The 13,918-nt window shown below is 44.7% G+C and overlaps 1 protein-coding gene across 1 annotated transcript; it reads right to left on the reverse strand.

Annotated features, from left to right (window-relative positions):
* Window positions 1–1,059: 1,059 nt before the first annotated feature.
* Window positions 1,060–13,276, reverse strand: BPGM (bisphosphoglycerate mutase). The gene is made up of 3 exons (XM_009905449.2): window positions 13,184–13,276; window positions 11,098–11,753; window positions 1,060–2,717 (listed from the first exon to the last, which is right to left on the reverse strand). The coding sequence occupies exons 2-3, from the start codon at window positions 11,696–11,698 to the stop codon at window positions 2,539–2,541; spliced, it is 780 nt and encodes a 259-aa protein (XP_009903751.2). The 5' UTR covers window positions 11,699–11,753; window positions 13,184–13,276; the 3' UTR covers window positions 1,060–2,538.
* Window positions 13,277–13,918: the final 642 nt, after the last annotated feature.

The raw sequence follows: 13,918 nt of genomic DNA on the forward strand, positions 1-13,918 counted from the left end.
ACCCCCCAGTTGGTTCCAGTTGATACTTTTGAAAGGTGGTATTGCTGCCAGGAGTGCACATAAAAGCCTGCCACTGTTTTAGAGTCAGAACCAAAGAAAAGGTTACACTTCCCACGGCATTGGCATTATTCACACCTCAAGCAGCACTGCAGGAACAGAGCCACTGGAAAACATCACCCTGCTTCTCTTACTGGCCACCACTCCTGGAAAGGGTGTTTTCAGTCAGCTTCACCCATTCAGCTGCAAGCCATATTAATGCTTGCTACATTCACTCCATCCCCAGAAAAGACCATTAAATCTAACAGCAGGGGAGGAGGGAGCATCTCCCAGTTCAGCTAGGCTCCTTGCCAAGTATATTCCAGATGCATCTCCACTCCTAAAGAAGTTCTGCATCACACCACCACGGTGCCAAATGGACATGGACACTGATAGCCAAGCCCCCAGATCTGGATGCATGTAGCTCCCACTGGCAACAGGTGGCTCTGCTCACCCTCTTAACAAGTCTGCAGTAACTTTTACTTGATTGTGAACATCCCACTGAATGCCTGGGGAAGGATCTAATCTCTCAAGAGCCACTGGCCCACCCTCCCTCCTCACAGCACTGACAGGTGGACATTTCCTGATTGACAGTTTAACTCCACAACATTGGCTTGCAAAGTACCAACTAAGATTCAGTTAGTCTATGCATGGAAAACTAAAAACCCATAAAAGTCAGTACCAGAGTGCAGGGAAGCTGCTAATAGTATTTTGGAGAATAAAACACAAACATCCTTGCTTGCACAAAGCAGAGGAAACCTACCAGCTACACCTTTAAAACAAAACACCAAACATGAAACTTTATTCTTACTGCAAGGGCTACAGAAAAAAACAGAGAGAAGCCTGAGCATCATTCATGCAAGAGAAACTGACATCTAGCAAGAGCTCTGTTATGGAGTATGTGCTACACTAACATGAGCTGGCATCAGACCTGGAAAGTCTACCTCCATGGAGCAGTGAGACTGTCAGAGGCACACCACACTGTCACACTGCTCCCCTCAGCTAGAAACACATCCTCTCACAGAATGAGCTACAGAGCTGCTTGCTGCAAAGCTGCAGCCACGCCTGGATTTTAAAAGCTTGTACTGTCACCAAGGGAAATCTCATCCACTTCTCCTGAGATCTGTAACTGGGCCATGCTGAGAACATCCAGCTCCTAACAGCACACACTCAAGTGCCACCCATGTTGGTCCAGATGCTCAGGTGCTGAGGCAGGGTCAGATCCAAATTTAAGGATCCATTTCATATTTGCAAGTAAGATTTGAGCACATTTTCAAAGGCAGAGTTATCCTGATGCTTCTACACATAGGGACCAAACTGTCACACATTACACTACACCCAACCAGTGTGAACTGCTCATTCAGTGCCAGACACAACAGCAAGGCCACACTCAGCAGGAATCAAAGTATGACTGTGAGGAGTTTCATAGGAGAACACTTTCAGGCATGGCAGAATATCTGTCCCTATCAGCATGCTGGCTGAATGAGCTACAGCCAGTAACACTTCTTGCATGCCTTATGCACCTCTTCCAGCCCCCCAGAGAACACCACAGGAATATGATTGTGGGCCATATTTATCAAGAGATGTTTGCAACTCAAGAAATTTTAAAGGGGGGGGTTCCTATAACCAGTTTTACTGAGGTACACAGGAATTATTCTAACAACTAGACTAAGATGATCAAACCTCTAGCACACACTACTGAAGGGTTTCACAGCTATCCAGGTCACTCACTGAGAGCTGAGTGATAATTTAAACATGGAGCTGGAATCCTTTGTGCTTAGTTGGTGGACTAAAGCAAGTCAAATTCTACTGCTGCAAGCCAGCAAAATGCAGCCACCCTAGGCTCTACAAACATGGTGTAAGAACAGGGATTCCTCAAAAATTGGACTATAACATAACAAGAGACAACTGCAGTAACTATAGCAGTCTGAACATCCCTACAGAATTCCCTTCTGGACCATGAACTGGCCTTGGAAGACTTAAAATAACAAAGGCAAAGAACTGTACAGCTATGTTCTGAAAGACAGATGGAAATCCATCCAGAACAAACTGTCATGGCCACTGACACAGAAGAGTCATACTGACTAACTCTGTTACCTGGTGCCATTTCCTCAGAGAAAGTTTTAGTGCCTATATCAACCTAGCCTTAATTAATCCTTTAAGGTGGTACTATTGTCCCTTAACAGATAAGGGCTGCTTACTAGCAGACATCAATAACATCCCTTTACTTCTGTACTGGGCCACCCTCAATCCTAGATCAGAGACAGACTGCTCTGCAAGTTTCCATTACCTGAATGATCTCCTGGGTCATTTCCAGTATCTATAATCTCATGTTGTTATCTGAACTCCAGTTTTTGAAAGGCAGAGGGTTAAAATCTACCAACCTGAGACTCAAAACTGTCCAATTATTTAGTGCTTAAAACTGACTTTCACACAGTGCAACATAGCAGTCATACAAAAATCACTCATTACCACACTGAAAACAGCTGTGTCCATAGGAGTTTACTTCTCAGCAGATTTTACTTTCCCTTGATCTTCCACTTTTTTGATGGCAGCTTGGATAGCTTCTTGATCACCTAGAAACTGGTGAGGGCCTAAAGGGTGCAGATCCTCATCAAGTTCAAGAAGTATGGGCACACCAGTGGGGAGAGTAACATTGATGATGTCCTCATCAGAGATACCTGGGAAAGAAAACAACAGAATTACACTTAAGCATCCAGCTTATCAACTGTCCATCCAGCTCAGCCTTATTTCTGAGTCTTAAAGTAAAGGCATGTTCCAGCCTCCATCAATACCACTAGCTGCTCAAGGGCCAATTCCTGGCAAGACCACAGCTTGGTTAATGCTTTAGGAACAGCTAAAGGAGGGAATTCCCACCCAAGTGAAGACAGTTCCTTGACCTTTCAGTCTACACATGTGAAAAACAGGCAGAGATTGCCCTGGAGATTATACCTTAGCCTTAACACAGGATATTGAGGACAAGAGATTCTCCTTCATATACTCCCAATTCACATCACAAAAGAGGATTAGAGTCCACATGTGCTCCTCCAACAACCACCAACCTCTAGGCAACCAACATAAACAGCCTCTTTAAATGAACCTCAGTATCCTGCCTTCTTTTTTTCCCCCCTATGTAACACTACTTAGGAGCTGCCTTAAATACAAAACAGGATTTAATTTGTCCAGTGTAAGTGGCACACATCTGATTTCTCAACATCAAGCTTGCATTATCTTGCCTAGACTACTACTCTCAGAACTACTAGATGCAGGATATTCATTTCTACTCACAAATGAAGGATAATGGAAGAAGGGAGAAAGTCAGCCTCTACAGCTTGGAATACTTTCCTGACTTTTTCTACTTACTAAAATAATGTGGCCATGGGGAGAAAATTTCTCCCCCATTTGTGCTTAATTGAAATATTCTGGGGCTCTAATTTAATGAAATGGTTGGTTATTTTTACATCCAAAGCATCCAAATGAATTTTGGTATCAAGTCTCCTAGTAAGGTTTCCACAAAGTGTAAATAGCTTCACTGAGAAGCAGTGACTGTAAAGACATTATTCCTCAAAAAATTTCAGGGGGAAAAGAAAATTGCTGGGGAAAGAATTTGGGATGTCAATTTTTTCCCTCCTCTGCCTTTTAGACACTGACCTCACAGCAGCAGCTTGCTGTTGTAAAGCAGGACAGCATTAAGTAATTCACACTTAGAGAATGCACACAAACCCAAGCTCCTCAACTGATGACAGTTATAAACTAGACCAAGGTGCATGAAGAAAACATCCTCTTGAGCAGCTGACAGCACAGATGACTCTCAGAACATAGGTGCTAATTTACAAGTGATTTTCACATTAAGGGGCAAAAAAGTAGAGCCAACATAACAGGAAAACCCACAGAGTCGAGTCACTCAGCCACAGTGGAATGACGACAGGGTGCAAACACACAGAACTCATTGTAACCTGAGAATCATTTTCAGCCCCTGCCAGGGGATTACACAAGCATGCAGCTTTTGCAGTGCCCTATTCCTGTTTTGATGAGGCTAAGTACTTAGCTCAGCTGTAGATTAGCCCTAAGTTTCACAAGGGCATGGAGCAAGAGAAAAAGTCTTGCAAGAAGCCTACACCTTGCTATATACTGAGCCATTAAAAAAAAAATCCTTAACTCTGGCAGTTTAAGCAATCCCCATATACAAGGAGCAAATAATTCACCTGTTGTAAGCAGCAGAATCACAGACCTAGAGAAAAGTACCCAAGGAGCACCTAAAATTAAAATTCCACAGAAATTAATGTAAAAAATAAAAGGCATGATGACTTGGCACAGGGACTGTTCTCAAGGAGCTTGAGAAACACACAATCACAGAATCAACCAGGTTGGAAAAGACCTCGGAAATCATCAAGTCCAACCTAATACTAACACCACCTGACAACTAAGCCATGGCTCCAAGTGCCACATCCAAGCCTTTTTTGAACCCCTCCAGGGACGGTGACTCCACCACCTCCCTGGGCAGCACATTCCAGGGATGGGGACTTCACCACCTCCCTGGGCAGCACATTCCAGTGGCCAACAACTCTCTCTGTGAAGAACTTTCTCCTCACCTCCAGCCTAAACCTCCCCTGGTGCAGTCAAGATACTTGAGCTCTTATCTCAAAGCTTCTTAAACATTAGATTCAAATATACACACCACCAGGTATCCTCAGAGAGCCCAGCCCTAGGAAGAGTTCTGCCTACCTCTCAAAGTCTCCCAGCCTAAACCACTCGGCTGTACACAGAGATGAAGTCATGCAGGACCATTTAGACAAACCACATCGTGCGGTCAGCAGCAAGGATGTTTAGAGGCTCCCTCTAAAGATGGGTTAAACAAAACCAGCTGTAGCTACACAGCTTTAGAAATGTGTGCTTTAAGAGAACAAAGTGACCACACCAATGTCAACTACTCTTGATTCACAAAGCAAAACAGTGCAGCCTCGGATAAAACAGGCTGCAACAAGTATCTTGGCTTTCTTCTCAGGTTTCTTCTGCACACCAAGTGTTGTGTCGCAGGCAGAAGGCTGGAATTGCAAGTTGAAGTCAGGTGAATATCCTAAAGCAACAGGATACTATTGTTTCTTTATTTTAGCACTGCTACTGTATTTGTATAGCATTTCTGTCCTTCAGGAAGCAAGATGCTGATCAAGCCTGTCACACAAGCTCCTCAGCTGCAGGCAAAACGCACACAGAACACTCCCCACCCAGTAACCGAGGAGTAAAGGGATGACATTTTACCCTCCAGCCATTGCAAGTACAAGCTAACTGCTATCCAGTTACTTCATGTGCTGTAACTATAGCTAAGTGACCTTCTCTTGACTTCATCTGAGCTGGCCAGTGCCACCCCACCTCATAAGCAAAGGTAAAACCAGGGCAAGGACTCAACCACTAACTGCAAAGCGCAATAGGGAAAAAGGCCATTGAAGAAGCAACACATTCCCCTCCAGTGGAATACTAAAGCCTGGGTCTCAGCATTGCTGTGCTGCTGGAAGCAGACTTTTCCTGAGGAGGTTTAGAACCAAAGTCCTGCCTACTTACAGCTATTAGAACTCAGTCTTCCTCAGGACCCCAGATAAAATGCTGATTGGACATCTCCCCATGCTCACTCATAAGCACCTGTTAAACACTGCTCCGTAAGAGCAGCTGCAGAGCAGCAAGCAGCTGGCTACATCAGTCTAAGAACTTGGTACAGCACTTCCAACAAAAAAGACCTTTCCAAGTCGTTCTGAATTCTTTCCCAGCTCACTTATGTTCCATCTCACTGAACTCAGTGATCAAAGTGTGACCAGTAATACCTCTGTGCAAGTTTAGTATTTCTGCTTTACCTACTAGGCCACAACATGCCTAGAAATGCTTGCACCCCAGGAAGTCCTACAAAGGCAAACCCCATTGGGCTGGATTTCCAGCACCTACAGCCAAGTTCTGCAAGGCCTGGCTCAGCCTCTCCCTCCCACTCGTTCTTGTCAAGTTCCTTCCTTCTATTCTTATGGTCAGAGCAACACAAAAACACAACCACTGAGAACAGCTACACCTCTCCCTCCCCTGCATAGCAGCTGCACTTGAGCTCAGATGATTTATCCAACAAAACACACAAGATCATATACATAAATTCATCCACAATGGGCTTATTCCAGAACTGCTGCTTTGTAATTGAGATCAAAATCAAGTTGTGGCATCCCTCCCACAAACCTAATGAAAATACTGAAGCTGTAGCCTATTAAGTTAAATATTCAGAGTCAGATTCTGCCCTCCCTGCAGGCTGGCAGAGAACCTAGCTTCAGTAGGGTAGAGGAAGGAAGTGGTCACAGTGTTAAAAACTGCCTAATAATCCTTACAGAACATTAGCTGTGTGTGCAGATTTGGAAGGACAGAATAGAGATGGGTAGGCTACAACCATGGCCACAGCCTATCATCTACATCTGTTCCACTCTCACATCTGCCAAGACTTTCTGTATCTGTATTTGGTTTGTGTGGCAAGGCAGTGTGGAGCACAAAGAACTGCAGTGGTTCTCATTATGCCACTATCACTCCTCAGGACACTACAGAAAGAATATAAGATGGAAAAACACCTCATGGGTTGAAATAAAGGCAGCTTTGCACAAGCAAAGGCCACAGAGAAGCAAGAGAACCAAAGATTCATTCCCTACTTTCCAACGGCAGACAACATCCAGTCACTTCCCAGGAAGCAGGGCTTCAGCACACAACAGTTGCTCCAAAAGAGAAGCATCATAACAAATGCCCCTCTGCTCTCCTTTCTTCGGTTTCACTGCTCAGCAGATGCCATATGGCAAGGAATATCCCCTTGGTTACTTCAGGTCAACTCTCCTGCCTATGTACCTTTTCAAGATCTTGCCTACTTCCAGCCTGCTGGGGTAGGGGGAAATGCTGGAGAGCTCCTTCATGCTGTGAGAACTGCTCAATAGTAGCCAAAACACTGATCTGTTACCAATAGCTTCCTAGCTGCCACTACACAGCCCTGTGAGGGCTGCTATGGGGAAAGTGAACTCTTTCAGCCAGACCCCATACAATGTCATCACATGAAGAGCTCCTGATCCGAGTCTGACAGACTGTGGTCACTAACAAGATGACCCAAATGAGACAGTGTAGGAAAGCAAATCATGAAGCTATCATTCCCATGAAGTAGAAAACTCCAGCCTGCCTTAAACTCCTCCAGCAGCCCAAGATTAAACAGGCTAAGAGGCATGAGATTTGCTACTACATCAGCTGTGACATTAGGCAAGGCAGTCCCAGGTATCTTGAAGAGACCCAGGCTGCACTACCACCACCACATGTTCAGGGCATCCCTGCGACAAAGAGTTCTCCAAGCACACAACTCTGGAGCCTATCAGCATACATACTGCCCTTGGACAGAGCTCTGCCCAAACATTTCCATCTTGCTGAAACAAGCTTGAGTACCTGAAGCCCAAATTTGTGAAAATCAGTCACTAACAACTTGTGTCTGAAAGCCTTCAGTCCCAGCTGCAAGTGCTGGTCAGGCTGTTCCAGCCCTTTTGCACTACCATCCAGCACTTGCCATCTCCTTCAGAGCTGATTTCAAAGCTCCACCGTGACAGAACTGCCTACTCCTTGCTGTTTCTTGCCAGTTTATAGGCAAAAATCAATTTGCAAAACAAAACCCAACCAGCTCACAAAGCAGCAGAAGCACAGAGCAAAGGCTGGGATGAATGACAGTGTAAGACCACCTCATTTCAGCAGCAGTGAGCTATCAGATCTCAAGCTGGTTTCTGCCCTCAGACACCAAAGTCACATAAGTAGTATTTCCTTAATGTCAATCAATAAAAATCAGTAAGAGTCTTATTAGGCAGTCCTCAATACACAGTCCACACCAGATCAACATGTAGGTCCAGCATGTCAACTACCTATCAGTAGCACACAAAAGTAAAATCCCTGGGGGCACTGCACTCCCTGCTCCACCAGCTGGTGAGACTAGCATTAGGCCTTCCCAGTCACCACATTTTGCCTGCAAGCCCACTGCCAGAGCTCTGTCCCATCCCTGTAACCACAGCCAAACAAGCTAATAGGTGGAACCTCTGCATCTTCCTTCAACAGACCAGTTAACTCCCCTCCATTTCTTACCCTGAGCAGGACAAGGCTCAGTGACCACCACACCATATCCAAGAGGTACTAACATTTCAACAGGGAGGCAATTCTACAAGCAGGTCTCCAACAAGACCCAGTGTTGATGTACTCAGCACAAGGCTTCAGGGTTAAATGGTCAGGACAAAAGGAAACAACCTATTTTCTTCATCAGTTGAGAAAAATTAGTCCATTAGACTTGGTCTCCAGTTAGTACTTCAACAGAAACAGAACAAGCTGGTCACAACGATCACCCTAACCTTGCCTCCACAATGGGACACGCTGAAAGGGCCTCATCTGAAGTATCAGTTATCAGATGAAAGAGCAAAGTACTCCTCCTTCAAAGAATCCAGACAAATCACCTGCAAGTGAACCCTATACAATCAAGGATGCTTCTATACCAGAGTTCAGCAATTGCTGCTTTAACAATCAATGTGTTTCAGCATCCAAAGTAAAACCTATAGAACAAGTCTGATATGGTCAGACACTCTCCTCATTAGCACCTTGCTGCCATTGCTTTTGCAATGCATCAGAGCTGGTATAGAAAGAAAAAAATATGGCCTCTTTGAAGAGATGGGTCACAGGTCCTGCTCTATATACTAATAGAAACTCTTCTCTTGTGACTCTTAAGTCATGTCATGACATGACACTTCCACCAGCAAGTACAAGGCTGCTGCCTGAACAAAGTGTTACTTCTAGAAGCCTTTCCAAACCTAACAACATAATTCTAACTGGAAGACCAGCAAGACAGTTTTCAATTGTGCCAATGATTCCTACCATCATCACATACATCACCTGATGATGCAAAGAACAAGTGCTCTGAAAGCACAGAACAAACTCAGTTAAAGAGGTTGCTCCTGTGACAGGATTGCCCAAAACAGCCACACCTGTCCTTGGTGGCACTTATTGAAGTCATAGAGGTTACCTAGAAGGCCCAGCACCCCCACTAGGCACCAACAGCACACACCACTTCAGCAGCACCCTCGGGGAGAAATCTCTCTCAGGCCACCAGAACACCAAGTATCTAGGTCTGTGTTAAATACTGTTTTCACCGAGTTCCCATATGCAATCCCTAACAGATCCTACCGACATTTCAATGAGGTCCCACTCATCACTGAGAAAACAACAAAACCCAGACCTGCACTCAAAGCCCTGTTCATGTGACATCCTGGTGCTCCAATGTGTGCAAGCGGAAAGCAGAGACATTTCAAGCCCTTTACCAGTCACTTCTGACAAGGAACCACTCAGAACTACAAGCCTGCTCCAAAAAAAGGAAACAACCTCCTTGAAACAGTAACTTCAAGGATACTGAGAAGTCTTTCAGAAAAGAGATTACATTTCACAGTGAAACAATTGCAATGGCTTCATCTGCTCACACGAAATGAAAACATTTATTACCGTTTGAAGTTTGAGCTCTGTCTTCCAAGATCAAGTTATCCCTATGCCCAAGACATCCAAGCACTCATATGGGATTTTTGGAGCCCAGTTTTATAAATACCAAAACACACAGCTCCAGCTAAGACAGAGGAGCCTAGAAGCTTCCAGTGAAGTGCAAGGCACGCTAAGCTGGCCAGAAGAAGTTCCTTTGCCAAACAAAGGCCAGTTCAGAGTGGGTGCTATAAATAGTGACAAACTTTAAGCACTGTTGAATCAGGTCCAACTCCAGCAAAACTCCAGAGCAGCTCAAAATTCATAACTTTTCAGGAAAGGGAGACAGCAATGCAGACAAGGCACTTCTTAGACCCAGAGAGATCTAGTCTGGAGCTCTAAAAAACCCAACAGGTTGCAATAACAGGGGTCTTAAATCTGTGCTGATGCCATCCTTCAGGACAGACATGGAGCAAACCAAATCACTGCTGCAAAAAGGGCAGCACGTATGTAGCAACTGTTCCTGTGTGGGAGCTAAGGGAGCTGATGGAAGGTCTTTGGTCAACAGAACAGATCCTCTGCCAAGGATTCCTCACATTTCCCTATGTAAGCACATGCTGGGAGGGACAAGGTATAGTGCAGTACAGACAGGAGTGTGAACAACCCTTTTAAAGGTACACCCAACAGGCTGTCTAAAAGAAAAGCTTAACACCTGCTCTAACCTACACTGCTCTCTCAATGCAGCAAAGAATCCAGCCATACCAGCTTTAAAGTAACCTCTGCCAGTCACTGATGCTGTCAGCTTTAGCCTTGGTGCATGCCTGCACAGGAAGTGGCCTAGGACTTCTGCTGAAGCTGTGGTCTGCAGCCCACAAAGGGCTTGGCCAGCATGATTCCATGCAAGTGGTTCACTTCTTGGGAAGTAAGGGGTAGGGTGGGGGCATGGCAGTGGAAACACCATGGCTGCAGATCCCCCAACTCCTTTCTCCTTTAATTTTTCATCATTTCCCATAGTCTGGGCAACCACTCTGACACCACACCAGTGGAACTGGCCTTCCTCCTTCGTTCAAGCAGTGATCTGCACCCCAGAATTCACAGCCTCTGTATTTCCAGAAACCACTTGTATGTGCTTATTCCCTGACCTCAACTCCTGCTAAAATATCAGCTGTCCTGACTGTTCCAGCACATCTGAACACAGAAGTGCTCAGCAGAGCTGTGGAGACACCAGACATGATTTAAACCCACCTAAAAAAAAAAAAAAAATCATCAAGCTTGAAGGGTTTTTTGTCTACCTTAGACCAACCACAAAGTTAGTTTGAACACAGAAGTTTCAAATAGTGAGAAACAAGGTAAAAGCATTTCACTCTTAACTACATTAACCTAAAATTCTCTCTCCCTTCCACATCTCCTAGCTTGATTTCTGTTACATTAGGCCAACTTTTTTACTCTCTCTCAGAGACTACAGACTTTGAGTGTTACATAGCCCAGATAAGCAACACATACCTCAGAACAAGATGTAAAGCTCTAAACAGTGCAGTAAGGAAAAGAGGAGAAGACTAGGAGGAAGATCCTTACCTTCCACATGCTTCAGCAATGCCCTGCTGCTGTTACCATGAGCAGAGATAAGGATCATTTTGCCACTTCGCAGTTCTGGCACTATCTTGTCATTCCAGTATGGAAGGAGTCTATCAAGCACATCTTTGAGACTTTCAGCCTTTGGGAGATTATCCTGAGCAACATCACTGCATTTATACCGGCGATCACTGTAGATCTCTTCATAGTAAGGATGAGATTCAGTTATGGGAGGTGGGGTAACATCATAGCTTCTCCTCCATATTTTCACTTGGTCCTCCCCATGATTAAGAGCCATTTCTGCTCTGTTGAGCCCAATCAGTGCACCATAGTGACGTTCATTCAGTCGCCAGGAACTCTGAATGGGGACCCACTCTTGGCCCATCTCTTGCAGGATAAGCCATGCAGTCTGGATGGAGCGGCTGAGCACAGAAGTGAAGACAAGGTCAAACTCAAAGCCCAGTGCTTTGAGGTGTTTGCCACAGTTCTGAGCTTCCTTTATCCCATCGCTGCTCAGCTTCTGGTCCACCCAGCTGCAGAAGCGATTCTCCTTGGTCCAGGCTCCTTCTCCATGTCTTAAGAGAACAAGTCTGTACTTGGCCATTTTGGCTGCAGCTCAGCACAGAGGACAACTGGCCTGGAACCTAATAACAATGCATCTGGACAGAGACATGAGACACAAACATCCCATGGGTAACGTAATAATATGGCAGTAAAGCATAGAGAACTACCAGAATCAAAGTGTGTTTTTACCTCTGAGGTCTTCTGACTTTGAATTCCTTCCCACTCTCATGTGGGAGGAAAACCACCATCCTCCAGTTTGCTGTAGTTAGCCCATTTACTTGGTAAGTGGCAGATCTGTACAAGCTACTCCTGCCTACAGATTTCCCTCAAGAGCTTAAACAGAGCTTCATTCCACATTAGAGGCTCCCAACCACTCTCACTGGTGAACTTATATTAGAAGTGAGGCATGAAGCCCAAGCTCCTAAAAGCTGCCTGGAGCTACAGTGGCTCCAAGCAAATGCAGGAGGAGACAGTAGTGATCTTCATCCACAGCAACTGGAGAGAACCACCACAGAATAGAAACTGGCAACATACAGAACCTTATTACCTTACTCAAGGGAGATGTCTCCATTATCAGACCCTGCATAACTTGTTTCCTCACATCCCCATCCGGTACTGCTAATTAGCCTACTCTCTGCTTATTTGTTTGTTGTTTGGTTGGTTTCCCCCTCCTCCAGGCCTCTTCCTCCATGTTCAAGCACACAGCTGCTCTGGGATGTAATGCACAACTAATAAATCCTCATTTCACTGAGTGATTTCACAGATAGAATTATCTCCTTCCTGACTTCCAAGGTATATTTTTGCCTCCAGCATCTATGAAATATAATGGCAGATTCTCAGGCACCTGGACTAATGTTTTCACTTTGCAGTAACATCACATGGTGTCATTTAATGCCAGACAATACTAAACTACACCCCTTAGGATACCAGGTTTATGGAAAAAAGAGGTATTCAGACAGATCACTTTGGGTTTAGATGGAAATGCTTTCTACAACATGCCATAAGTGAGATTAAACTCAAGTGTGTTCATAGCATGAACTCCAACACAAAACACAGCCCTATAAAACATCCTCTCTGCAAGTATCTCACTGTTCAGATTAACTGAATGTATTATCCACAGGAATTAATTGCATGATTTACAAAACCAAATTAAGACCTAACACACAAAAAAAAAAAAAAAACAACAAAAAAAAACAACAAAACCACACAACAATGAAGGATATGCACCTGTTCTCATAAGCCCTCAGCTGGGTACTTCAGGACAAAACCAATTAAAGATTCACAGAATAGAACAAAACCATCCAAAAAAAATTCCACAAACATGACAGAAAGACTCCCAGAAAGACAGGTGATCATCTGGGGACCATAACTCCAGTTCAGCTTTATAAAAGACTAAGCAGAATCAGCATTCTCAAGCAAATTTAGAAAGGCCTGGCACTCACAAGATTGCTTAAACATCAGTCTACTTATGGAAGCTTTTAAGCTAGAAAGCCTTAAAGCAACACATGGAAATAATCCTACTCACCTTTCCTATGGCAAAGGAACAACCTATACAAATCCCAGCACAGACTCAACAGCTGCTTGATACAGCAGACACCACTCACCCTTGGCTAATTACCTGCAGGAAGAGAATAAACATCAAACACTCACATAGAAAGAAAAGACAAACATTGAAATGCTTGTGGCAACCATCATCTGCTCTCAGAGTTGTAACAAAACAAGAAGGGGGGGGGAAAGGACCACACACTCCTTGGATGGGCTGGGAAAGCTACCAATTTCCTCATTCCTAAGAGATGCACATGCACAGCTCCTGCATTCCCAACAAGGGAAAGCTTCTCATCTCCCAGATGCCCCAGGATATAATTTGTTCCCCTAGATTTGTTTAGACTGCAATTACCATAAGTCTGGTACACAGAAATCTACCAAAACCTCTGGGACACCATAGAGGATACAGACAGCAGACCTATATCCAGCACAGGGCAAGAACAGAGAATCCTGGCTCGGTATAACTGCAGAGCAAGGTGCTCAGCAAAACATCTTACATCCACAGAGCTTTTAGCCAAGCAGAGTTTTAAAGCCTAACTGCCAGAGGCAATCATTTCCAGGACTCCTCACAACAATTACCACGAGTTCAGCTGCTCAGCCCTTTTACCAAATGTCCCTGTGTGGTGTACCTGTGCCTTAGGCTCCCTTAAGAGAGGGGAGGTTTCCCCACAGCCAGGGCAGACGTGACACACACAGAAGTAGGGCAGCGACTCCC

Source organism: Dryobates pubescens, chromosome 15 (assembly GCF_014839835.1).
Source record: "Dryobates pubescens isolate bDryPub1 chromosome 15, bDryPub1.pri, whole genome shotgun sequence".
NCBI lineage: Eukaryota > Metazoa > Chordata > Aves > Piciformes > Picidae > Dryobates > Dryobates pubescens.

Bases quoted from the DNA above. Each gene is read 5' to 3' on its own strand.
- BPGM (XM_009905449.2), bottom strand. From the start codon at position 11,698: ATGGCCAAGTACAGACTTGTTCTCTTAAGACATGGAGAAGGAGCCTGG. The intron at 2,718-11,097 runs GTAAGGATCTTC...TTTCTTTCCCAG, and splicing joins ATTGCTGAAGCATGTGGAAG to GTATCTCTGATGAGGACATC.